The sequence below is a fragment of the Leucopleurus acutus genome, assembly GCF_964270905.1.
Source record: "Leucopleurus acutus genome assembly, chromosome: 2".
NCBI lineage: Eukaryota > Metazoa > Chordata > Mammalia > Artiodactyla > Delphinidae > Leucopleurus > Leucopleurus acutus.
Genome location: NC_139143.1, coordinates 169,077,581 through 169,104,508, shown reverse-complemented (window position 1 = coordinate 169,104,508; position 26,928 = coordinate 169,077,581). Strand labels below are relative to the sequence as shown.

Here is a 26,928-nt window from a genome sequence, read left to right as displayed (position 1 = left end):
GAACTTGTACAAGAATGTTCATCACGGCCTTGCTTGTGTTTTCAGAGATGATGAGGCACAAAGTGTCCATCACTGGGGGAAGGGAAGGATGAAATGGGGCAGATGCACTCAATGGAGTGTTAGGCTTTGGTACACAGAGCACTAGGAATGGATCTTTGAAGCATACTGTCATGGAAAAAAAAAATTTTTAAGTAAGAAACACAGTCCCCAAACAACCCAATCAAAAAATGGGCCGATGGTCTAAATAGACATTTCTCCAAAGAAGAGATACAGCTGGACAAGAGGCACATGAAAAGATGCTCAACATCACTAATATTAGAGAAATGCAAATCAAAACTACTATGAGGTATCACCTCACATCTGTTAGAATGGCCATCATCAACTATAAATAGCAAATGCTGGAGGGGGTGTGGAGAAAAGGGAACCCTCCTACACTGTTGGTAGCAATGTAAACTGGTGCAGCCACTATAGAGAACAGTATGGAGCTCCCTTAAAAAACTAAAAATAGAGCTACCATATGACCCAGCAGTTCCACTCCTGGGCATATATCCAGAGAAAAACATAATTGGAAAGGATACATGCACCCCGTGTTCATTGCAGCACTATTTACAATAACCAGGACATGGAAGCAACCTAAATGTCCATTGACAGATGAATGGATAAAGAAGATGTGGTACAGGGGCTTCCCTGGTGGCTCAGTGGTTAGGAGTCTGCCTGCTTAATGCAGGGGACATGGGTTCGAGTCCTGGCCCGGGAAGATCCCACATGCTGCGGAGCAACTAAGCCCAGGTGCCACAACTAAAGCCTGCACTCTAGAGCCTGCGAGTCACAACTACTGAAGCCCGTGTGCCCTAGAGCCTGTGATCCTCAACAAGAGAAGCCACCGCAATAAGAAGCCCACGCACCGCAAGGAAGAGTAGCCCCCACTTGCTGCAACTAGTGAAAGCCCATGCGCAGCAACGAAGACCCAACGCAGCCAAAAAAAAAGAAAAGGAAAGAAGATGTGGTTCATATATACAGTGGAATATTAGCCATAAAAATGAATGAAATAATGCCATTTGTAGCGAGCGACATGATGGACTTAGAAATTGTTATACTGAGTGAAGAAAGTCAGAGAAAAACAAATATCATATGATATCGCTTAAATGAGGAATCTTAAAAAATGGTACAAATGAACTTATTTACAGAACAGAAATTGAGTCACAGATGCAGAAAACAAACTTATGGTTACCAAAGGGGAAAGGGGCAGGGGAGGGATAAATTGGGAAATTGGGAATGACATATACACACTACTATATATAAAATAGATAACTAACAGGAACCTACTGTATAGCACAGGGAACTCTATTCAATACTCTGTAATGACCTATATGGGAATAAAATCTAAAAAAGAGTGGAGATATATATATATGTATAACTGACACACTTTGCTGTATAGCAGAAACTAACACAACGTGGTAAATCAACTACACTCCAATAAAAAAAATAATTAAAAATAAAGAAACACTGTCTCATTCTCATAAGTTAAACTCAAACACACAAAGGTGCTGTTATTAAAACATTATTGAGGGCTTCCCTGGTGGCGCAGTGGTTGGGAGTCCACCTGCCGATGCAGGGGACACGGGTTCGTGTCCCGGTCTGGGAGGATCCCACATGTCACGGAGCGGCAGGGCCCGTGAGCCATGGCCGCTGAGCATGCGCGTCCGGAGCCTCTGCTCCGCAACGGGAGAGGCCACAGCAGTGAGAGGCCCGCGTACCGCAAAAAAAAAAAAAAATTATTGAAATTTATAATAATACTTAATTATAATTCCAAGGATTAACTAAATTATTGTCCTTGAGGGGAGAGGAAGGAGAATGGGATTGGAAATGAGGGAAAGAGAGATGTTATTCTGGTAGCAGTGGGACACTGTATAATAAAGGGGCAGGAATGTAAACGAGGTGAGAAGTGTGATGGGGAAAGCTCTGCTATCAATTCTGTACTTGGATCTCTTCAACAGTTTCCAGATAGGCAAGTGAAAATTTTGACCCTGGGTCTTTGGGTAGAATGATCATATGCCAGTTTGCTGGCAAAAAAATCTTGGTTTATACTCAAGATATCCCAGAAAATAATGCCTCCTTTCACTCCTGGTTGGGATGATAAATTATGGTCACCATACTTTTGGGATATATCAGTGAATAAACAAATGTCTTTGCCCTCAGGGAGCTTACACTCTACTCTGGAGAGAAAGACAATAAACAATAAACTTAGCAAATTATGTATTTCATTAGAGAGTAAAAGTGACAAGGAAAAATAAAACACAGATTAAGGTAAGAGAAAAAAAGATTTAGAGGACTCAAATGTCCTGAGGGTGGGGTAGGGCACACAGATTGCAGCGTTTAAAATGGGTCCCAGGGCTTCCCTGGCGGCGCAGTGGTTGAGAATCCGCCTGCCAATGCAGAGGACACGGGTTCGAGCCCTGGTCCGGGAAGATCCCACATGCCGCAGAGCAACTAAGCCTGCGCACCAAAACTACTGAGCCTGCACCCCTAGAGCCCGAGCTCTGCAACAAGAGAAGCCACCGCAATGAGAAGCCCACGCACCACAACGTAAAGTAGCCTCCGCTCGCCACAACTAGAGAAAGCCCACATGCAGCAACAAAGACCCAACAACGAGGACCCAATGCAGCCAAAAATAAATAAGTAAATAAACTTTAAAAATAAATAAAAAAATAAAAAGGGTCCTCAGGGTAGATAAGCCACATTGAGAAGGGGACATGTGAACAAACACTTGAGGGAGGTCAGGGAGTTGGCCAAGCTGACACCTGGAGGGAAGAGCAATCTAGGCAATGGGGACAGCCAGCTCTCGCAAAGGCCCTGGCGTAGGAACAGAAAGAGCAAGGGATAGAGAAGAAAGAGTAGGAGAGGAGGTCTGGCCTAAGAGGCCATGGTGAACACTGAGATGAGGAGCCATTGCAGGATATTGAGCAGGGCCTCAACGTGATGTGACTTATGTTTCTATAAAAGATCACTCTGGCTGTTGCCTCAGGAATAGACTGAGCGGGGGCAAGGATAGAAGCACAGAGACCTACTTGGAGGCTGTTTACAGTGAACCTAAAAAAGAGATGATGGCAGCTCAGACAAAAGTGGCATCAGTGGAAGTGCTAAGAAGAGGCTGGCTTCTGGCTCCTTCTTGAAGGTAGAGTTAATAGGATTTCCTAAATAAAGGAATGAGGCAGGGGAGGGTGAAAGAAAAGAGAGGAATTAAAGAAGGTAGCATAGCAAGGGGGGTGGTCATGGTGATGAGACGGATCTCCCTGGATTTAGGCAATAAGGAATAAAGGTGTGCATTTTCTGTAGAGAATATAAAATAATAAAATGGGCTAGATGTTGGTCTGCTGTTTGTTATCAACATGCACCAGCAATTTTAAGCAATGTCTAAAAAGTTATAAAATACTCCCTCTCCACCACAGCAGACCACTGCATTGTCTGTCCCACTCTCCATCCCCACCTTTGGTATACCACTAAGATCACTTGAGGTTTTGGAGGCCTGAGTACTGGAAAGGTGCCCTCAATTTTGGGGGGGAAGGCTATGGAATGAGGAATTTGGGGGAGCAGAGGGAGAGATTAGGAGTTCAGTTCTGAACATTTTTAAAAAATATTTATTTATTTATTTGGCTGCATTGGGTCTTAGTTGCGGCATGCAGGATCTTTGTTGCAACGCATGGGCTTCTCTCTAGTTGTGGCGCCTGGGCTTAGCTGACCCTGCCATATGGGATCTTAATTCCCTGACCAGGATGGAACCCGCGTCCTCTGCATTGGAAGGCAGATTCTTAACTACTGGACCACCAGGGAAGTCCCAGTTTTGAACATTTTAAATTTGAGATATCTATTCAACTTTCAGCAGATTCAAGCAGTATGTGACTAGACAGATGAATAAATTTGGAGTTCAGGAAAGAGGTCTGGGCTAGAAATATAAATTTGGAAGTTGCTGGCATACAAATGGAATTTAAACTATGAAACTGGACGAGATTGGCAAGGGGGTGCAAGTAGGGAGAGAAGAGAATAGGATCAGATTTTGAGATGCGGAGCACTCCTACATTAAGAGGTCTGGGAGAAGGGGAGGAATCCACAAGGAGACAGAGAAGAGATGGGAGGTAGATGATGTGGCGTCCTGGAAACCAAGACAAATAAGCGTATCGAGGAGGAGGAGGGAATTTAACAAATGGAGGTCATTGGTGACCTCGGCCAAGCAGTTTCAGTGGCATCCTGGGGCCAAAACCAGATTGGAGTAGGATTAAAAGAGAATGAGAGGAGAGGAATTAAAGATAGTGAAGAGACAAGACATAACTCTTTGGAGGACATTGGCAGGAAGGTAGAGTGAAGAGAAGTTTCTTTTAAGATGGTAGAAGTAGAATGTTTGTAAACTGATGGGAATGATCCAGTAGAGAGCAAAAGTGGGTGATGTAGAGAAAGAGGAAGATCAATGGAGCAATGTCCTCAAGACTAGTGACTCGGGTGATTGGCTTTAGGTAGGAACACGAAAGTTCATCTATTGTAGCTAATAGGAAGCATGTATGTAGGTTTAGAGTTTGAAATTGCCATTGTTTCTAGACCACTTCTTTAACTAAATCTGCACCATGAAGTCAAAACACATGGGCCAAAATTTTATATTCAAACATAGAAAAATGTCGTCAGGCACCTAGTAAGTGCTCAGGGAATGATAGATATAATAATCTTATTATTCCTAGCTCTTTATTTTCAGCAGACTCAAGTCTCTCCCCACTGGCTCAACACAATCTCTCTCTTCCCCTTCGTAGCCAAAGTACTTGAAACAGTTGTCGATATAAAGATTCTACTTCTTTGCCTTTCCTTCATCCTTCAACCATCGAAATCTTGCTTCACTCTCACCACTCCAACTAAAATCTCTTAATGCTAAATCCAGTAAATATGGCTCATTCCTCATTCTCCCTGATCTCTCATTTGACCCTGATGACTATGCCCTACTTGAAACTTCCTCTTTTCTTGCTTCCAGTAATACCACCCTCTTCTGGGGTGCACCTTCTACCCTTAGACCCACTACTTTTCACCTCCTTCCTGGGTTTATATCCCTTGCTATGTAATGGGCATTGGTGGTTTGTGCATACACAGGCTCCACTTCCCCTTCGACTGAGAAGAATAGATCCATTTTCCTGTGGGGAACCATCCTTCCACCTATCTTGGTTCAAGGGACACCAATCCCACCCCCAAGACAAGAGAAAGCTTATGACCTAGGCCTAGCCAATTCATTATGGCTCAAGAAATGTCTAATGACTCAATACGGACCATTGAGAATCATTCCCAGAACTTTTGCTAGAACTATTAAGAAAGCACTATGTTCTTCCTATGGACTTTAGTTGTTATCTTTTTGTTTTTGTTTTTGCGATACGCGGGCCTCTCACTGTTGTGGCCTCTCCCGTTGCAGAGCACAGGCTCCGGACGCGCAGGCTTAGCGGCCATGGCTCACCGGCCTAGCCGCTCCGCGGCATGTGGGATCTTCCCGGACCGGGGCACAAACCTGTGTCCCCTGCATCGGCAGGCGGACTCTCAACCACTGCGCCACCAGGGAAGCCCTGTTGTTATCTTTTTTATAGAAAGAGCTTGCCTGAGAAGAAAGCTAACCCAGAGGACAAATGCCATGGATCTAGCCATACCCCAAAGCTAGTTCTTTTTTCTGAGTCAAGAAACTCTTTTTTGTTTTGTTTTTGCTTAAGTCAGTTTTATTTGGGTTTCTATTATTTACAACAGAAGAATCTTGGAAGATATAGCCTGCATATTTTATGTTGCTGTTTCTCATGCTTTTAATCCTGGATTCTCTTTTTTTAATTGGTCTTTCCTTGGGTGATTCTATTCATGCAGCTGCAATTTATATACTAATTATGCTCAGATTCAAGTGTTCAGTACTGACTTTTCTCATAGCCATCAACTGTTTATTAGGCTCTTCCACATGGATATCCCACAAATATTGAAAACCCAGTTTGTCTAGACCTTCACTCATCATCTTACTCCTCCTCCCCAAACCTACTGTTTATTCCTAATTCTGTAAGTGACACCACCATTCACCCAGCTGCCAAGAAAAATTATATTAGACTTTTCTGTGTTTCATCCAATCAGCCCAGAAATCTCAGGTCATGGCACCTTCGTTATCCACACTCTATCATCCAATCCACCACTGAGTGTGTGGCAAGGACTGAATGAGACAACCCATGTAAACTATTTAAAATAGGGTCTGAGGGACTTCCCTTGTGGCGCAGTGGATAAGACTCTATGCTCCCAATGCAGGGGGCTGGGGTTCGATTCCCGGTCAGGGAACTAGATCCCAAGTGCATGCCACAACTAAGAGTTCTCATGCCACAGCTGAGAAACCTGCCTGCCGCAACTGAGACCCGGTGCAACCAAATAAATAAATAAATATATATATATTTTTTTTTTCTTAAAAAAAGGGTCTGAAACATAGTAAGTCTACCTGCCCGTCTTCCACTAGTCCCAGAGGCCAGGGACTATGACTGGTCCATTTTCAAACATCCTGAGTCTAGCAGGGGCCTGATATGCTTATTGAATGAATGAATGAAATGAATGATTGACAAGATGATATAGGGAGAAGCCTAGAGAAGCAATCTAAGGATATATCATCATGTACTTGAGGAATGTAGGAAGAACAATTAAAAAGTTTTGAGAGGGACTAGGTAAACCAAGATGGTGCTACACTTCAGAAAGCTAAAGCAGAGTAAGCTTGAGTAAGGACTAGCTTGCTCATAGGTCCCAGGTTTTTTGTTTTTTTTTTTTTTTTTTTTTTGCGGTACGCGGGCCTCTCACTGCTGTGGCCTCTCCCGTTGCGGAGCACAGGCTCCGGACGCGCAGGCTCAGCGGCCATGGCTCACGGGCCTAGCCGCTCCGCGGCATGTGGGATCTTCCCGGACCCTGGCACGAATCCGTGTCCCCTGCATCGACAGGCGGACTCTCAACCACTGCGCCACCAGGGGAGCCCAAGATCTGCTTTCTTGACTGCAGTAATGACCAGTTATCATCTAAAAAAGAAAAGAAAAGAAAAATATCCTATTGGTATCTGTGGCCTGGCCAAATGTGATATATTTTATCTATATTTTATAGTTCACACCATCTGCTTCTATGTGTCTGTACTATGAGGTTACTGTTATTAGTAGTAAATTAAATTTACTAATACTTTCATAATGACACAAATTATTATGTAATAACTATCATGAATCCACCATTAAAAATCTACAGGGCTTCCCTGGTGACGCAGTGTTTGAGAGTCCGCCTGCCGATGCACGGGACATGGGTTCGTGTCCCGGTCCGGGAGGATCCCACATGCCGCGGAGCGGCTGGGCCCGTGAGCCGTGGCCGCTGAGCCTGCGCGTCCGGAGCCTGTGCTCCGCAACGGTAGGGGCCACAACAGTGAGAGGCCCGCGTACCGCAAAAAAAGAAAAAAAAATCTACAAAGAATTACATAGATAAAATTAAAGATTATTATATAATGACCTGCCAATTATATCAATTGTTTATTTACTGTTATAGAAATTTAATTACTACAAATATTATATACTGTTAAAGTTTATTAGTACATAACACTGATAATATTTTAAAGTGTTATGAATAATAAGATAAAATAGTAAATTATAATATTATTTCTCCTCAGATAAAAAAAAATTTCTTTTTTTAAAGCACCATGAGATCCAGGGACCTCCCTGGTGGTCCAGTGGTTAAAACTCTGCACTTTCACTGCAGGGGGCACAGGTTCGATACCTGGTTGGGGAACTATGATCTCTCATACTGGGCAGTGTGGCCAAAAGTAAATAAATAAACAAACAAATATTTAAAAAATAAACTTAAAAAATTTATCATGAGATCCAGAAAAAGAAATCAGAAAGCTGTTATATAAATTTTATTTATTTAAAAAATATGTATGTAGTTGCTTACAATGATCTAGGCACTGTCTTCAGCATTCTGCTTCCATTAACCATACTTAGCAATGCCTCTAGATGACTAGATTTCTGGAAAAATTAAATGGATTGCCAGAAGAAAGGGAAACAGTTCAGAGGTACTAGTTTTAGCAAAACACAGCACTAACACATTGCTGGTGGGGCAGGATGGGAGTTTACTTTGGTCTTCCACACTCTCATAACTGATGGAATTCAAGAAAAACTAGAAGAGAGGAAAAAAACAAAAACTAAGAATCCATTAAACCAAATGTACTTGCTGCCTGTCAGGTGCCTGACCCCAGAACCACAGAACTTTGCATATTAAACAGGCAACTCTGGTTGAAATGATGTATCTCAGGTAAGAAGTGTTAAGTTTCCAAAGAACAACATTGGTAGGAAGTTTTGGAAAATTAATACTCTCAATTCTTCTAAAAAAAAAAAATCACTAAATCCTGGTTACTTTATTCTACTTCAAAGGATTCTTTATTTTGTCTACATTGTAAAGTCTTTGGGGATGGGAAAAAACACACACACACACACACAAAACAAATCAACACTAGAATGAAAATGAAAGCAAAGATTGGCAGCATTTACTGCATATTCCTAATAAACATGAAGAAAGTTAAATGCACACCCACCAAATTGAAATCTGACTCCAAAAATATATCCGGTGAAAAATGAGAAAAAATGGGTGCTGTTTTGAACATATGATACTTATGATTCACTTTTTGATGAAGGAATATCCAAGCTCATCCAAGAAGTTTGAGTGTGGGAAATGTTCTTAATTTGTCAGTAATCATAGCAGAATTTGATACAGTTATGTCAGAATATTTATGCAAAATATAAACACTGACACAAAGTAATATTACACATTGTTTAGGGAATAAAAGACAAAACAAAATAATTAAATATATGTAGATATAGATGCAGTGAATAAGAACATGTTGAATAAAGTAAGAAATGTTAGACATTACTCAGTTATTTTAAATACAGTTCTAGGAACAAGTTATGTAGAATACATAACAATTATTTCAGATTTGTTGATTTCCAAAATACAAAAATACCTATATGTGAACATTTTGGGGAATTTTGTTTAGCAGATGAATTGACTAGAGAAGGACTTTACAATCTCAGTAGACCACTTACAAAAACTGAAACTAGACAAAAATAACCCAAGAAGCCAGGAATATGACAATGCAGCAAAAATGCATGGAAAACCATAATAGTTTGTAACAAAAGATTCTTGAAAAATAGTTCTGGGAAATCTGTTTTGTTTTCTGTATTCTTTAAAATTAATAGTGAATGATGTGGTAAAATATTCTTTTGACATCACGGAATTTTTAAATATTGTCCAGGAAAAATCCAGCAAAATTTCAGTTTTGATGAAATGCTGGAGTGTTTTTTTGTTTTGTTTTTCGGGGGGCTACGCGGGCCTCTCACTGTTGTGGCCTCTCCCGTTGCGGAGCACAGGCTCCGGACGCGCAGGCTCAGCAGCCATGGCTCACGGGCCCAGCCGCTCCGCGGCATGTGGGATCTTCCCGGACCGGGACACGCATCGGCAGGCGGACTCTCAACCACTACGCCACCAGGGAAGACCGCTGGAGTGTTTTAAACATGTATTTTCAAACATAAATTTTCCAACACTGAATGCCAATGTTGAATTCACAATGAGAAAGTTAAGTGAATGCCATAATGTCACTAAAAACTCAAGAGGCAGGATGCAAAGCCCTTTTTAGGAACTGTTAATTATATTATCAATAATAATGATATACATTCTAGAATGCAAAGTATATGCTAGCAAATTTCAACTTTTAAATGTATTTGCTCAGGGCTAATATGAAATGGTGTTTAGGTAAAATCTTTTAAATAAATCTTACAGGAACCAAAAGTTAATATACATAATGCCCTTGAAAGCGCTGAAAACGTTATGTTCTCTGTCTAAAACAGGAAGCAAGATTTATGAAAAATAGGTTATTGATATCAAATTACAGAATTTCAACATTGATGCCATTCCCATGTACAAAATGCTAAGAAAAAGAAGGAAGACTCATTTTATTGTGATTTCCAAGAACTAAAATTTAATTTCAAAATTATTTCAATTTATTTTGCTATACCCGACCCACTAATAACATCCTTTAAAGAAAGATTTATGATACTGAAAGAATATCATGACCTTTTAAAAATGTTCTTATCCTGGGCTTCCCTGGTGGCGCAGTGGTTGAGAGTCCGCCTGCCGATGCAGGGGACACGGGTTCGTGCCCTGGTCCGGGAAGATCCCACATGCCGTGGAGAGGCTGGGCCCGTGAGCCATGGCCGCGGAGCCTGCGCGTCCAGAGCCTGTGCTCCGCAACGGGAGAGGCCACAACAGTGAGAGGCCCGCGTAATGCAAAAAAAAAAAAATGTTCTAATCCAGACAACATATATAACTTGAAGAATATGATAAATATGGACTACTGCAACTCTGTATAAAATTTACAATTGAAATAAACTTTATACATAAAAGAAGATTTTGATGGGACATTAATGTATTAAGAACCAAACATCTTGTTATTTTCTGAACTCCAATATGACTACCATTGAAGAATTGTAATACATTTGCAACAATGATAATTTTCTATTATTTTACATTCAATATTTGTGTAATTTACACAGAATGCCTTAATGTTTGTCATAATTGTAATATTGAGAAATAATAAACTAACTTATAAAATGTCTTACTGGAGAACAGGGTGACTTTTTCTAATTCTTTAAAACAGGGATCAGCGAATTCCCTGGTGGGGCAGTGGTTGGGACTCTGTGCTCTCACTGCCAAGGGCCTGGGTTCGATCCCTGGTCGGGGGACTAAGATCCCGCAAGCTGCGAGGCACAGCCAAACATTAAAAAAACAAACAGAAAACAACAAAAGAAAACAACAAAAAAACCCAAGGATCAGGCTTCCCTGGTGACGCAGTGGTTATGAATCCGCCTGCCAATGCAGGGGACACGGGTTCGAGCCCTGGTCCAGGAAGATCCCACATGCCGCGGAGCAACTAAGCCCCACAACTACTGAGCCCACATGTCACGACTACTGAAGCCTGCATGCCTAGAGCCGGTGCTCCACAGCAAGAGAAGCCACTGCAGTGAGAAGCCCACGCACCACAACCAAGAGTAGCCCCTGCTCAATGCAACTAGAGAAAGCCTGTGCGCAGCAACGAAGACCCAACGCAGCCAAAAATAAATAAATAAGGCTTCCCTGGTGGCGCAGTGGTTGAGAGTCCACCTGCCAATGCAGGGGACACAGGTTCGTGCCCCGGTCCGGGAAGATCCCACGTGCCACGGAGCGGCTGGGCCCGTGAGCCATGGCCGCTGAGCCTGCGCATCTGGAGCCTGTGCTCCGCAACGGGAGAGGCCACAACAGTGAGAGGTCCGCGTACCGCGAAAAAACAAACAAACAAAATTAATTAATTAATTAATTAAAAAAAAAAAGAGGATCAGCAAAGTACAGCCTGCATGTTGAATTCCCAACCTGCTCCCTGTTTTTATATAATCCCTACAAGCTAAGAATGGTTTTAACATTTGTCGATGGTTGAAAAAAAAATCAGAAGAAAACTATTTCCTGACATGTAAAAATGATATGAAATTCAAATTTCAGTGTCCATACATAAAGTTCTGTTGGAACACAGTCGTGCACATTTGTTTAAGCATTGTCTGTGACTGCTTTCATGCTCCAACAGCAGAGCTGAGTACTTTCGACTGAAACCATATGATCCACAAAGCCTAAAATATGCACTATCTGGCCCTTTACAGAAAGAATTTGCCAACCCATGTTCTAAAAGGTACCCTATGAGCTTGGTGCGGACCTGCAGAGCCGTCAATCCAAGCAAAGTTCCCTACAGATCTCCCCATCACCTAGCTGCCCCTTGAGCATCTCACCTTGATGGGTCACAGACATCTTGAATTTATCCTGGCCCATACTTCCCCACACCTGCTTCTTCTGGCACCTCTATCAACCCAATGGTTCAAGCCAGAGCTTTAGAGGTATTCTTGAATCCTCTCCACTTGAACTTCCTGCTCCTCCATCATTAATACCTCCTCTGCATCTTGCAAGCGCATACCCTTCTCCATATACTTCCTGCCACCCTGGCTGAATTCATTAGCATTTCCTGCAGGATGACTAGACCAATGTCCTCAGTGGGGATCCTGGCCCCTACTCTTGGGCCCTCTAACCCATCCTCCACCAGGGAGCCAGAATGGTCTTCCTAGAATACAAATGCGACCATCATTTCCCTCCTTCCATCACCTCCATGGTAGAGAGCTAGACCATTTGTCTATCCACGATCTCTTCCAGTTATGGCACCATCTTTCCTCTGGCCTCTTTGCTGGATTGACAATCCCAGCATCTGGCCAACGGGCCACCCCAGGTGGGCAAGAGTCCCACACTGGGCCAATCAGGCTCTCTTTCCCGGGATTTTTTTTTTTTTTTTTTTGGCCACACCTCGGAGCTTGCAGGATCTTAGTTCCCCAACCAGGGATTAAACCTGTGCCCCCTGCAGTGGAAGCGTGGAGTCCTAACCACTGGACCGCCAGGGAATTGCTTCTCTCCTGGGAATTTTCATCTTGAGTGAAGACACATAGAAATGTTAAATCTATTGATATGAGAGGCAGCTTTATGGGGTGGGGTTTTGGGTGTGGGCTCTGGAGCCATATGGCTTAGATTTGAATTTCAGCTCCACCATTCACTGAACTGTATGACTTTGAGCAAGTCACATAACTGTGCCACGCCTCAGTGTCCTCACCTATGCAGTGGGGAATCACAACAACTGGTCACACTTATTGAGGCTTGGCCACTTGAGGATTAAATGGGCTCATGCAAGGGAGGGGCTGAGAGCAACACTTGGCACATGGTGGGAGCCCAGTAAAGGAAGCTCTCCTTACTACCTAGAGAGTTAGCACACAAGTTCCTGTAGCTGGGACCCCGCGCTTCCTCTTCCCTGGGCCTGCCTGTTTGTTCTTTCAGCTCTCTTTAAGAAAGCCTTCGTCTTTCTTTCTTTCTTCTTTTTTTTTTTAAAGAAGACGTTGGAGGTTGGAGTTTATTAATTAATTAATTTAGTTTTGCTGTGTTGGGTCTTCGTTTCTGTGTGAGGGCTTTCTCTAGTTGTGACAAGCGGGGGCCACTCTTCATCGCGATGCGCGGGCCTCTCACTACCGTGGCCTCTCTTGTTGCGGAGCACAGGCTCCAGACGCGCAGGCTCAGCGGTTGTGGCTCACGGGCCCAGTTGCTCTGTGGCATGTGGGATATTCCCAGACCAGGGCTCAAACCCGTGTCCCCTGCATTAGCAGGCAGATTCTCAACCAATGCGCCACCAGGGAAGCCCTGTCTTTCTTAAAATAGTTCAAGTGGAATTTTGTTCATTTTAAACAAGGAACTCTAGCCAACACTCTGTGGTTTCTCACCACCCCAGGGGACACAGGTCAGAAACCTCCACAAGGGCTCGAGGTCCTGGGTGCCCCAGCCCTGTCAATCTCCCTTTCCACTGCCTCTCTTCACCACCTCTCTCTCCAGCTCCTTGTGTGTCCCTGAATTTGCCAAGCTCTCCCTTTGAACCCAGGCTTCAGATTCTCTGCTTCCTAAACAGAAGTGCTCTCTCCTGGCTTCCACACACCTACCCCCTTCCCCACTTCAGGTAACAACCTTTTTTTTTTTTAAATTTATTTATTTATGGCTGCATTGGGTCTTTGTTGCAGTGCGTGGGCTTCTCATTGCAGTGGCTTCTCTTGTTGCGGAGCACGGGCTCTCGGTGCGCGGGCTTCAGTAGTTGTGGCGCGTGGGCTCTAGAGCGCAGACTCGTAGTTGTGGAGCACAGGCTGAGCTGCTCCACGGCATGTGGGATCCTCCTGGACCAGGGCTCGAGCCGTGTCCCCTACATTGGCAGGCAGATTCTTAACCACTGCACCACCAGGGAAGTCCCAGGTAACAACATTTTAAACTCCTTCCCATTCTGGTAAATAAAAACAGGTCACATCCACCCACTCCTGATAGGCCTCTGGAAAGGGACAAGGCCCTGCCCCACCCCACCAGGTTTGGGATCACTGATAAGAGACTTGTGACAACCCCTTTGACCAGATTTCTTGACCAGATTTCCTTCCATTTTACTTTTTATAGTCTGCATTAAGAAAAAAGATCCGGGGTACTTCCCTGGCTTTCCAGTGGTTAGGGCTTGGTGCTTCCAATGCAGGGGACGCGGGCTCAATCCCAGGTCAGGGAACTATTGATAAGATCTCACATGCTGCACGGCGCGGCCAAAAAATTTAAAAAATTAAAAAATTAAGGCTTCCCTGGTGGCACAGTGGTTGAGAATCCGCCTCCAATGTAGGGGACATAGGTTCGATCCCTGGTCCAGGAAGATCCCACATGCCGCAGAGCAACTAAGCCTGAGCGCCACAACTACTGAGCCTGAGCTCCAGAGCCCGTAGGCCACAACTACTGAGCCTGCGCGCTGCAACTACTGAAGCCCACATGTCTAGAGCCCGCGCTCCGCACCAAGAGAAGCCACCACAATAAGCCCATGCACCACAAGGAAGAGTAGCTCCCGCTCACCACAACTATAGAAAGCCCGCACGCAGCAACGAAGACCCAATGCAGCCAAACATAAATAAATTTATAAAAATAAATAAATAAAAATTAAAAAAATCAAGGGTTGGGGGAGGGATAAGTTAGGAGTTTGTGATTAGCAGATACAACCTACTATATAAAATAAAGAACAAGGTGCTACTGTACAGCATAGGGAACTTAGGGAACTATATTCAATATCTTGTAAAAAACCATAATGGAAAAGAATATGAAAAAGAATGTATATGTGTGTATACATGGGTGCACATACATGTATTATACACCAGAAACTAACACAACATTGCAAATCAACTATACTTCAATAAAGAAATAAAAGCTAAGAGTTTTGTTTTGCATTTCCAAATAAAAGTGCTGTTGTAATATATTAATATAATATTCTTTTTTAAATGGGGGTTCTGCTACATGCCCTTCCTTCCCCTCTCCTTTCCCACCTCTCTCCCCTACTTTCCTGGGGACCCCCACATTCAGTACCTCTTACTTGTCCCTTGTCCCCAGGCTGAGAGCTCTTGGAAGGCCAGGTCCTCAGCTTCCCCACCTCGGAGGCCCCACGGCCTGCCCAGGGAAGGGGTCGGTTAATGTTTAATGAGAGAGTGAATGGATACATTTTAAAGGGAGAGATAAAGGAGAGAGGGGTTTACCCTCTGCCCTCTGGGGCCCTTTCCGCTGAGTAAAGGGGCCGAGACGGAATCTCTGGTCATCTTATTGGTCACAGAACCCTTTCCCCCTTGCAGCAGCAGAACAAATTGTTGCCACTCCCCGCCCAATCCTCCACTCCAGACCCCGCTTCCAGGTAAACCTCTCCCAGAGCTGCGCCCTTGACTCCGCCCTCTCCGCGCGGGAGGGGTGCAGGGAGTGAGCGGGCCCCGACTCTTCGTGGACCCAGGAGTGCTGTAACAGGTGAGGGCGGGGTGTCTCTGTCCCAGCCCGACGGGTAAATAAACGTCACAGATGTCCTGTAACCCAAAGAGAAGAAACAAACTGTTAACAAAAAGGTTAGCTAGCACCTGATGCCGGGAGTCGCTGTGTTTTCATTTTGTGTTTTCCATTTCGTGCTGTCTAGAACATGTATTACCTTTTAAAAGGAAAGGAAAACCAGAATAAATATTGCTTTCCAAGTTGTCTTTTTGTAAATGTGTCTTGATTTTGTGGTTTACTATTCTTTATTTTCAGTTGTGTAAAGCCAGGCTTCTCTCCCCAGGGCACACACAGACTCTGCACACATACAAACCCCAGGGATGAAGCCGCTCTACGAAATTATAAGTGGGAGGAAAGGGCTGGGAGAGGAGCCAGGCCCTGGAGAGGTCCGGGTGTGGAAAGGGCATTGAGTACGAACAGGAGAAGATGCTTACACCCGCTGCCCTCTGGACTGTGGCCCCGCTGCAGGCTCTACGCCACCTTACCCACCCCCCAGCTTGGCCACACTCAGTCGGGGGAGGAGGGGGGTGGGGAGAGGAGGAGGGGGAGGAGGGAGGGGGAGGGGGAGCACAGGTGCGGGCAGCCTTGAGGAAACTTTAGATTTTTGCCACGATCCCTCTGTGACCTGTCTTTTCGTAAAAAAGAATGATTTCGCATCTGCTATTTTCCTGTAAACATCTAAAACTTTTCAAAACCAAACAGCTAAGATTTTTTTTTTCTTTTCTTTTTTTTTTTTTTGCTGCGGTACGCGGGCCTCTCACTGTTGTGGCCTCTCCCGTTGCGGAGCACAGGCTCCAGACGCGCAGGCCCAGCCGCCATGGCTCACAGGCCTAGCCGCTCCGCGGCATGTGGGATCTTCCCGGCCTGGGGCACGAACCTGCATCCCCTGCACCGGCAGGCGGACTCTCAACCACTGCGCCACCAGGGAAGCCTCAGTTAAGATATTTTTAAAACGTGATTTTCAAAGCAACTGTTGGGATGGAGCTCTCTTTTTCTTCTTTCACCCTTCCTCTGTCCCTACAGCGTCCCCAGGGGTGGGGGAGGGGTGCGTCCGGCTGGACCCTTGAAGTTCCCGCCAGGCCTGCCTCCACCGCCACCACCCCCAGCTGGAATCTTAGAGGGAAGCAGTTCCCTCGGGCCTAGAAGGAAATGAGTCCCCACAAGATGGCTGACCCCGGAGACCCTCCCAGGGACTTGCACAAATTCGTTTTACAACCGGCCTAAAAATTCTGGGGACCTTGGAGTGCGAAGGGCTTTGCTTCTGGCTTTCTTAAGGCTGTCTCCTGCTTAATTAAGGAAATCACTGCTGTGCTCAACAGTTAAAGACACACGAGAAGGATCTAGAAAGGAACTTCTCCCAACTCCACCTCCCCATTCTGCCTCAGAGTCCAAGCGAAAGCTTGACTCCATGAGTAGGGCTGATGGAAGGACCAACAGGCTCAGCTGCAGAGCCAGGCCATTGGATGTGGGCTAGAATCCCTGCTGAACTACCTCAGTTTCTTCATCCAGGCACTGCCCTACAGGCTTGATCCGTATCGATTCATCCTGACCACAACCCTACGAGGTGCGTGCTATTATTATTATCTTCATTGTCTGGACAAAACCAAAGTGGAGAAAGTTGCTAAGGTCACACAGCTAGAAAATGGCATAGCTGGGATTTGAACCCAAACAGTTTGGCATCACTACACTTCACTGCTGCCCTTTGTGGAACACATTTTCATCTCAGAGAATCTCTTAGAGTTAAAGGAAACAGGAATGTAAAATGCTTCCCTGAGACTTCGTGAACTCTCAGTCAACAGCCCATCATCACGGATTGTCTTATCTGGTCTGTTCGGAGGCAGCCACAGCCTTGGCCCTGACTGCACAAACGTGGCAGTGTCCTTAGGTGCTTAAAAAAAAAAAAAAAAATCACACTGAATTTAAAAGAAGAAAGGGCTTCCCTGGTGGCGCAGTGTTTGAGAGTCCGCCTGCCAATTCAGGGCACGCGGGTTCGTGCCCTGGTCCGGGAAGGTCCCACATTGCCGCGGAGCAGCTGGGCCCGTGAGCCATGACCGCTGAGCCTGTGTGTCCGGAGCCTGTGCTCTGCAACGGGAGAGGCCACAACAGTGAGAGGCCCGCGTACCGCAAAAAAAAACAAAAGAAAGCAAGAAAAGGAAGAGGAGGAGGAGGAAGAAGTGGAGAAGAAGAACTAGGAAAGAAGGAGAGAAGGGAGAAGAGGGGGAAAAAACCAAAAACCAGACCCTGGTGATTTAGGCAGACCACTGGATTTTTCTCTTTAGTGCTTTTGCTTTAAAAGAGCACTTAGGTTTCATTAATTTCTTTATTGTTTAAAAAGTTATAATTCTCATATGTGCTCATTATAAACATCTCAAATATAACCCAAAAAAGTCACAGCCATTATGGCAAACAGTATGGAGATTCCTCAAAAAATTAAAAATAGAGCTACCATATGATCCAGCAATCCCACTCCTGGGTGTATATCCAAATGAAATGAAATCAGGATCTTGAAGAGATATCCGTACTCTCATGTTTACTGCAGTGTTATTTACAACAGCCAAGATACGGAAGCAACCCAAGTGTCCGTTGCCAGATGACTGGGTAAAGAAGATGCTGTATATACAATAGAATATTATTCAGCAGTGAGAATAAAGGAAATCCTGCCATTTGCTACAAGCTGGGTGAAGCTGGAGGATGTTATGCTAAGTGAAATAAGCCAGACAGAGGAAGATAAATACTATATGATCTCACTTATATATGGACTCTTAAAAAAAAAAAAAAGAAACTCATAGAAGCAGAATAGTGGTTACCAGGTGCTAGAGGGCTGAGGGAAATGGGGAGATGTTGGTCAAAGGGTACACAGCTGCGTTAGGTAGGATGAATGAATCTAGAGATGCAATGTACAGGCAGGATAACCACACTTAATACTACTGTACTGAGCACTGGAAATACACTAAGAGAGTAGGTTCCAGGTGCCTTCATTACACGTACAAAAAAGTAACTATATGAGGAGATGATATGTTAATTAGCTTGACCATGTATATGTAGTAATCATTTCACTATGTATATGTGTATCAAATCATCACATTGTATGCCTTAAATATATATATATATAACTTTTATTCTTAAATATATAAATAAATTTAAAAGAAAACCCCCAAAGTCCAACGTGGATGTCTTCTCTCAGCCCACATCTGTTGCTGTACAACTTATTTTTCTCCTTCAATGAAATATCACAAACGGGGACTTCCGTGGTGGTGCAGTGGTTAAGAATCTGCCTGCCAATGTGGGGGTTCAATCTCTGGGCCAGGAAGATCCTATATGATGCGGAGCAAGTAAACCCGTGCACCACAACTACTGAGCCCGAGCACCTAGAGCCCATGCTCCGCAACAAGAGAAGCCACTACAATGAGAAGCCCACACACCACAATGAAGAGTAGCCCCTGCTTGCCACAACTAGAGAAAGCCCTAGCGCAGCAACGAAGACCCAATGCAACCAAAAATAAATAAACAAAAATTATTTTAAAAAAATCACAAACTATACCTTCAGCTCTACTGCATCCATTTTACCAGCTGCATAGTATTTCATAATGTAATTTTTTTCACGCATCCCCCTTATTAGGGAATATTTATTTTGTTTGTAATTTTCTTTTCACTGTTTCATATAATGCTTCAATAAATATTTTTATAGAAATGTCTTTGTCCCCTTATGAAAGTATTTTTCTTTTTTTTAATTTATTATTTTACTTATGAAAGTATTTTTCTTTCTTTTTTTAAAAAAAAATTATTTATTTATTTTGGCTGCACCGGGTCTTAGTTGCGGCACTCAGGATCTTAGTTGCAGCATGCGGGCTTCTTAGTTGCAGCATGCGAACTGTTAGTTGCTGCATGCATACGGGATCTAGTTCCCCGACCAGGGATCGAACCCAGACCCCCAGCATTGGGAGCGTGGAGTCTTACCCAATGGACCAACAGGGAAGTCCCCATGAAAGTAGTTTTCAATGATAGATTCCCCGGCATAGAATTTCTGCACCTAAAGAAATATAAATGTTAAATTCATGCATTTCTTTAGTAAGTTAAATATTTATCAAAGGCTTATAATGCTATGTATTCTTACTGGTGCTGAGAACACAACAGTGGGTATGACAGATGAGGTCCTTGCCATCACAGAGGTTACATTCTTGGGGATGGGGAGGGGAAGGCGAGAAAGCAAATAATTCAAGTGTTAAGACACACAAATTGCTCTCCAAAATGGTGGCCCAATTTCAAATCCATTAGTAAAATATAAGGGTATACAAACACACACAAACACTTCATCACCAGCACAGGCCATCAGGAACCTTTCTTAATTTTGTCAATCTGATAGATGAGAAAATTGTATTCTTTTGTTGGATTTTTGTAACTTTGCATAGTAGGGATTTTAAAGCTCTCTTTATCTTTCTCAGCCATTTCTTTTGTGAATTGCCTATTTGTATTCTTTATTTTTCTATTAAGTTGTTTATTTATAGGTGCTCTGTGCTTACACTATGTTTATCAGTTATATATGTTATAAATATTTTCTCCCAATCTAACATTCGTCTTTTAACTTAGTTTTGGACTCTTTTGCAGTACATAACTTTAGATTTTTTTCTCATCAAATTCATCAATTTTTTACATCATGGCTTCTGTTTTTTTGTCCGTTAGGAACACCTTCCTCAACCCCACATTATAAACTTATTCACCCTTTTTTTTTCCCCTGAGTTTTAATGGTTTTAGGTTTAACATTTAAATCTTCAAGGGAGCTGGACTCCATCTGGATGAGAATCCATCATCTCTCTGAGAACTGTCACTCCTCAGTCATGAGCAACATGGTGGGGAGGGTCCTTAAATCTGATGGCCCTGTGTTCCCTGCTATAGAGGTTGATACATACTAAGCCATCCTTAAACAAAGAACTCTTTTCCAAATAATCCTGCAAAAAAATCACTGCAAACTCCAAAAATGGACTGCCTTGGTTCAAATTCCAGCTCCGCTACTTAATAATTGTGTGAATCGGGGCAAATTACTTAACCCCTCTGGGGTTCTCTTGGTGCCCTCATCTGCAAAACAAGGATAAGGACAGCACGTAACTCACCCTGTTGGTGTGAAGATTAACTGAGCCATTGCGCGTGAAGTGTTTAGAACAACAGTCAACCAACTACAACTCATGGGCTACCCATTTTTAGAGACCTCACTATCTGGGGCTTCCCTGGTGGCTCAGTGGTTAAGAATCCGCCTGCCAACACGGGGAACGTGGGTTCGAGCCCTGGCCGGGGAAGATCCCACATGCCGTGAAGCAAGTAAGCCTGTGCACCACAACTACTGAGCCTGTGCTCTAGAGCCCGCGAGCCACAACTACTGAGCCTGCATGCCGCAACTACTGAAGCCCACGTGCCTAGAACCCACGCTCCGCAACAAGAGAAGCCACAGCAACGAGAAGCCCACGCACCACAACGAAGAGTAGCCCCCGCTCGCCCCAACTAGAGAAAGCCAGTGCGCAGCAACGAAGACCTAACGCAGCCAAAAATAAATAAATTAAATAACTTTAAAAACAAAAACAAAAAAACAGAACTCACTAGCTGAAAGTGGTTTTTACATTTTTTAAAAGAATTTTTATTGGAGTATAGTTGATTTACAATGCTGTGTTAGTTTCTGCTGAACAGCAAAGTGAATCATACATATACATATACCCACTCTTTTTTTAGATTCTTTTCCTATATAGGTCATTATAGAGGTTTTTACATTTATAATTTTATAAAAAATTAGTGGAAACTTGTTTTCTGTCCTGTTATATACATCCCTATTTGATAATGTCAATTTTGGCTCTTGACCTGCAAATCTTAAAGCATTTACTGTCTGGCTTTTTACAGAAAAAGTTTGCCAACCCCTGGTTCAGTCTGATACCTGACCCCTAGCAAGAGCTCAGTGAATGTTAAGTATTTATTAAATGGGAAGAGATAAGTATTTTTTTCTGTTTTTACAGATGGTGAAATTGAAGTTTAGAGATGGAAGTGACCCTGGCCACGGCTATGATTCTTGCAGTATTGCTCTGGGATGTTTGAGATGCTGTGAGAGTGCCCTCGGGACCACCCATACAGATGCCTCTTTAATCATCACTTAGTCATTGGGAGTCATGTTGGAAAAGACTTAGAGACTTCCTGGCCTCAGCACAGGAGGTGAGGTACAAATTCCCTTCACTTGTAGATCTCCCCTCAAACTGTCTGGGGATTCTAACAGCCCTGCATCATCCACCCATCACACATTCATAAAATAATATTTATGGAGAAACTCGGGACTTCACTGCTTCCCTTCTGGGGCTGCGGGTGGAACAGCTAGGCAGCTGGTGGGCTCCTGCCCACGGCCTCACTGCTGCAGCTCAGAATGGGACAGAAAGCTCTGTGGGAAGATGATGGATGGTGGATGCTGAGAACAGCTGGAGAGACAAGAGACCTGGCCACATGCTGACCCCTGAACAGAGGTTTGTGTGCCCATGAAGTTGAAGGCTGTTTCCCTGTGAACTGGGCATCGTCAATCTGTACTGGTTTAAAAGTTCAGGGTTTGGAGTCAGGCGACCTGCATTTGAATCCCAGCTCTAGCTGCTGTATATGTGGCCTTGGGCCAACTGCTTCCTCCCCCGGGCATGGAAGCAGAAGTGACCTTAACAACCATCCAGGCTGAAGCCTTCATTTGCAGTTGAGAAACTGTTATGAAACTATGTCCCCCTAAAATTCACATGTTGAAGTCCTAACCCCCAATACCTCAAAATGTGGCCTTATTTGGACATAGAGCCTTACAGAGGTAATCAAGATAAAATGAGGTCATTAGTGTGGGCCCCAATCCAATATGACGAGAGGAAGAAATTTGGAGACAGACATGCACACAGAGAGAACACCAATTGAAGATGAATGAAGAAATTGGATGATGATTCTACATGCCGAGTACCCCCAAGATTGCCTGCAAACCACCAGAAGCTGGGGTGAGAGGCCTGGAACGGATTTTTCCTCACAGTCCTAAGAAGGAACCAACCCTGTCGACACTTCGATCTCAGACTTCTGGCCTCCAAAACTGTAAGAAAATAAATTTCTGTTCTTTAAACCAACCTGTCTGGGACTTCCCTAGCAGTCCAGTGGTTAAGACTCTGCATTTCCAATGCAGGGGGTGCAGGTTCAATCCCTGGTTGGGGAACTAAGATCCTACATGCTGCACAGTGCGGCCAAAAAAAAATAAAATAATAAATAAATTAAAAAAAATAAACCAACCGGTCTGTGGTACTTTGTTATGGCAGCCCTAGTAAACTGCTACACAAACTGAAGCCAGGTGACCTGTGTTCTGTAGACCTGTAGAATTAGCTGTGTAACAACATTGAATCCTGTCTTAAGCTCAATTTCCTCATTTGTAAATTGAGATCAGGATCCTACCAATTCAACAAATATTTCGGTCTCCTCTTGTGTTCCAGGTTCTGGGAACTCAGAAGTAAATAAAATCCCTGTTCCTGCCCCTGGAGAAAGCACAATGGGGGCACAACTCTGCAAATTTGTTGCAATTTATAATGTAGTAAAAGATTATCAGCAGGTTGATAGAAATCAGTATAGAGTACAGTGGGAGCAGGGAGGAAGGAAAGGTTGATCCTCCCTGGGAGGTACTAGGTGACATGTGTGCTGGGTATTGAAAAATGTGTTGGTGTTCACCAGCCTGGCAAGGCAAGGCAGGAGGGGTAGGTGAGGCATTCTAGGCAGGAGCAGCTTGGGCAAAAACCAAAAGGCATGAAACAGCAAGATGAGTTTGGGAAATTGTAAGTCATTCAGTAGTGTCAGTCCTCCAGCAAAGTAGACAGATGGGAAGTAAGGCTGCCCCTGAGTGTTAGCCTGGTCAGAGGAGTAGGCCTGGAGTCACATTGCCTCCTATCAGGCATCCAGTGTGAACATGGGCAGGTTAATCGACTGCTCTGGACCTCAGTTTCCTCATTTATTCATTCATCTGACTATTAAACATCTACTCTGTGCTGGGCACTGTGTCGGATGTTCATAATACAATGGCAAACAGGGTAGTCAGGGCTGATGGGTCCTTGCGATCGCGGAGCTTCAAGTCTATCGGGAAAGAGACTATAAAACAAATAGTGTGGTTTTTTTTTTCCTTTGAGGTTAAACTTTTTTTTTTTAACTGATGTATAGTTTATTTACAATGTCGTGTTAGTCACAGGTGTACAGCACAGTGATTCGGGTATATATATTCTTTTCCCTTATAGGTTATTACAATATATTGAATATAGTTCCCTGTGCTATACAGTACCTTGTTGGTTATCTAAAAACAAATAATGTTTATTAGGGTTAGGTTTAGCTGCAAATGCAATTAAGCCCAAACTAACTGTGTCTGGGTGGTGGTTCAGGATTTGTATGTCATTCTATTGCCAAGATATGTTTCCTCTATTTTTGTGGCTCCACCATACTTGGTCTATAACTTCACGGTGCAAGAAGCCAGATCTACACTCCAGGAAGGAATTAAAAAGAAGTGAAAGAGGCATGAGCCATCACACAAAGTTCCTTAATAAGAGTTTAGGCTTAGGACTCTTAAGAAGAGTCTCTTAAGAATAGAGTACTTCCATCTCCATCCCATTGGCCAGAGCACTGTCATATGGCCACACTAGATAGATGCAAGGAAGTCTGGGAAATGCAGTCTTTATTCTAGGTGGCTTTGTGCCCGTTGAATACTGGGAATTCTATTATCAGAGAAGAAGAGGAGAAAACTAACAGGCTCTGCCATGCAAACATAACAGGAAATTGTGTTGAAATTTTTTTGTTGACCAGATTTGGGGATTTGGCCCCAAAGGGGGACAAAGGTGATAAGTGCCTCAAATTCTGAAAAAAACCACAATCACTGGGGAACCTCCAGATAGCGCCGACTTCAGGCATGTGAACTCTGCAATCTCAAGGGGCCCCATCCTCCCCAGGGCCTCAGGCTTGGTTAATGCTCAGCTGTCGCCATCCTGACATTCTTAATCATTCCGTCTTTGAACTTGTGTTTTGTATGAGAAATCTGAGGGAATGACGAAGCATGCTCAAGAGCAGAATAGATAAGCACGATATGTGTCTGCCATTCCTCGCCGCCTCCATTTGCAGATAGTGTTCACAGGTGTCCAATGGACCCGTGATGTGCGGGAATTCAGCAGGATTCAGTAAGTGCAAAGTAAGGGGGTTACATCTAATGGTTGAGTAAGCAGGAACTTTGATAGTCCCAACAGGTCATGGTTCCCGTTCAAACCAGAACTTGATTGGAATGAAGAAAGAAGGTGATGGCATTCTAAGAAACACAAATGACCAGGGCAACCTTCCATATCCTTTCTTATCCATGTTACTTCCCTGTATTAGCCAATCACCCTGAGAAGGACAACAAGAAGGAAAGGGAAAGATAGGCAACTCATAGGCCATTTCATTCCTTATTTATCAGTATTTCATATGATTAACTATTAGTAGTAGTGCTTATTATTTAGATTAACATTATTATTATATATAATATGTATTATTATTATATTTCATTTCTTTCCTTATTCATCAGTAAGTCAAAGGTAGACGGTGTTGATAGAATCTGTGCACATCCAGAAGTGAAATAAAAGCAGCTGAGTTAGTTCAATACAGTGTTTCCATTATTCTGGTAAAATCAAAATACATATCATGTACAAATTATGAAATACAAATTGTGTAAGTTTGGTGAGTTAAATGCTCTTGTATCTGCATTTAAAAGCAGAATTTTAGGGAATTCCCTGACGGTCCAGTGGTTAGAACTCCTCACTTCCACTGCAGGGGGAACAGATTTGATCCCTGGTTGGGGAACTAAGATCCTTCAAGCTATGTGGCACGGCCACAAAATAAATTTAAAAATATATAAGAGCAGAATTTTACATAAAATGTAAAAATATAACGTATAAAAGTATATAAACATAGGGACTTCCTGGTGGTCCAGTGGGTAAGACTCCGCATTCCCACTGCAGGGGGCCTGGGTTCCATCCCTGATCGGGGAACTAGATCCCGTATGCATGTCGCAACTAAGAAGGCTGCATGCCACAACTAAGACCCAGCGCAGCCAAAATAAATTAAAAAAAAAAAAAGAGCTGTTTATTTTTTTTAAGTACATAAATACATAAAATATAAAGAATGGCAAATTTAATTTAACAATTTATCATTTTAATTTTTTTACTTAAATGACATTAAAAAGCAAACGAAAAACACCATGACAAGTCAAGAGCAAGACCACACATTATTAGCATTATGTTTTCAAGGTTCATTTAAGCTGTAGCCTGTATCAGTACTTCATTCCTTTTCATTGCAGAATAAAATTCCATCGTGTGAATATACATTTTATTTATCCATTTATCAGTTGATGGAGGTTTGGGTTGTTTGCACTTTTGGGATGTTATGAGTAATGTTTCACTTATAAACATTTGTGTACAACTTTTTGTGTGGATATAATGTTTTCATTTCTTTTGTGTATATACCTAGGAGTGGAATTGCTGGGTCATATGGTAACTTTAACATTTTGAGTAACTGCCGAACTCTTTTCCAAAGCAGCTGTACCATTTCACATTCCTACTAGCAGTGTATGAGAGTCCTAATTTCTCAATATCCTAGCCAACACTTATTATTTACCCTTGTGATTATCGCCATCCTAGTGGGATTAGCTAATTTTTTCTGTAGAGGGCAGGCAGTTACTCAAATATGATGACGTAGTGTACAAGCAGCCATGGACAATACAGAATGAATGAGTGTGACTGTTTCCAAAAAAAACTTTATTTACAAAAACGGGGCTGGGAAATTTGGCCCAGAGGCCATAGTTTGCTGATCCCTGTTGTAGATCATTGTAATGTGTGAAATCCAACACATATTTAATATCTGAAAGTGACTGAGGATTTGTGGACTCTGACCTAGAAGTCATAGCATTAAGGGTTTTATTACTCGGCTGAGGGTAAAGATGGAAGAAATAAGGAACTATCATGTTTGTCACACCAACAATAACAATGAAATGGTATAACTGCTATGGAAACTCGTTGTATGAGTGCCTAACCTAATTCAAGATGTGGATGAAAATATGGGGGCAGGGGGAAGCGATATGGAGGCTGAAGCCTGAAGAGTGAACAGCATGTGGTTGCAGGAAGAGAAGTAGAAGAGTGTCCAGGTGGAGAAAACCCAGTAGCAAGAACAAGATTACTATGTTTGAAGGAAAAGAGAAAAGTTCAAAGTTGCTGGAACCCAGTGTGCAAGGCAAGGTGAGAGCAGTGTAGGGGGCTGGGTGTTAAAGTCCCTTATTATTATTATTTTTTAATAAATTTATTTATTTTTATTTTTGTCTGTGTTGGGTCTTCGTTACTGCATGGGGGCTTTCTCTAGTTGCACTGCGCAGGGGCTACTCTTCGTTGCAGTGTGTGGGCTTCTTATTGTTGCAGA

General features: G+C 43.2%; 1 protein-coding gene across 9 annotated transcripts in view; it reads right to left on the bottom strand.

Annotated features, from left to right (window-relative positions):
* The window catches only part of PUM1 (pumilio RNA binding family member 1), a 164,755-nt gene extending 149,570 nt beyond the window's left edge, over positions 1 to 15,185 (bottom strand). For 5 of the 9 annotated variants that reach the window (XM_082833305.1, XM_082833311.1, XM_082833313.1 and 2 more), the window contains exon 1: positions 15,037 to 15,182. In XM_082833305.1, coding sequence (XP_082689431.1) covers positions 15,037 to 15,169 — 133 coding nt within the window. In that variant the 5' untranslated portion in view covers positions 15,170 to 15,182. Of the gene's footprint in view, positions 1 to 15,036 lie in introns of all 9 variants that reach the window. The other 4 variants (XM_082833315.1, XM_082833316.1, XM_082833306.1 and 1 more) reach the window with 3 other exon arrangements.
* Positions 15,186 to 26,928: the final 11,743 nt, after the last annotated feature.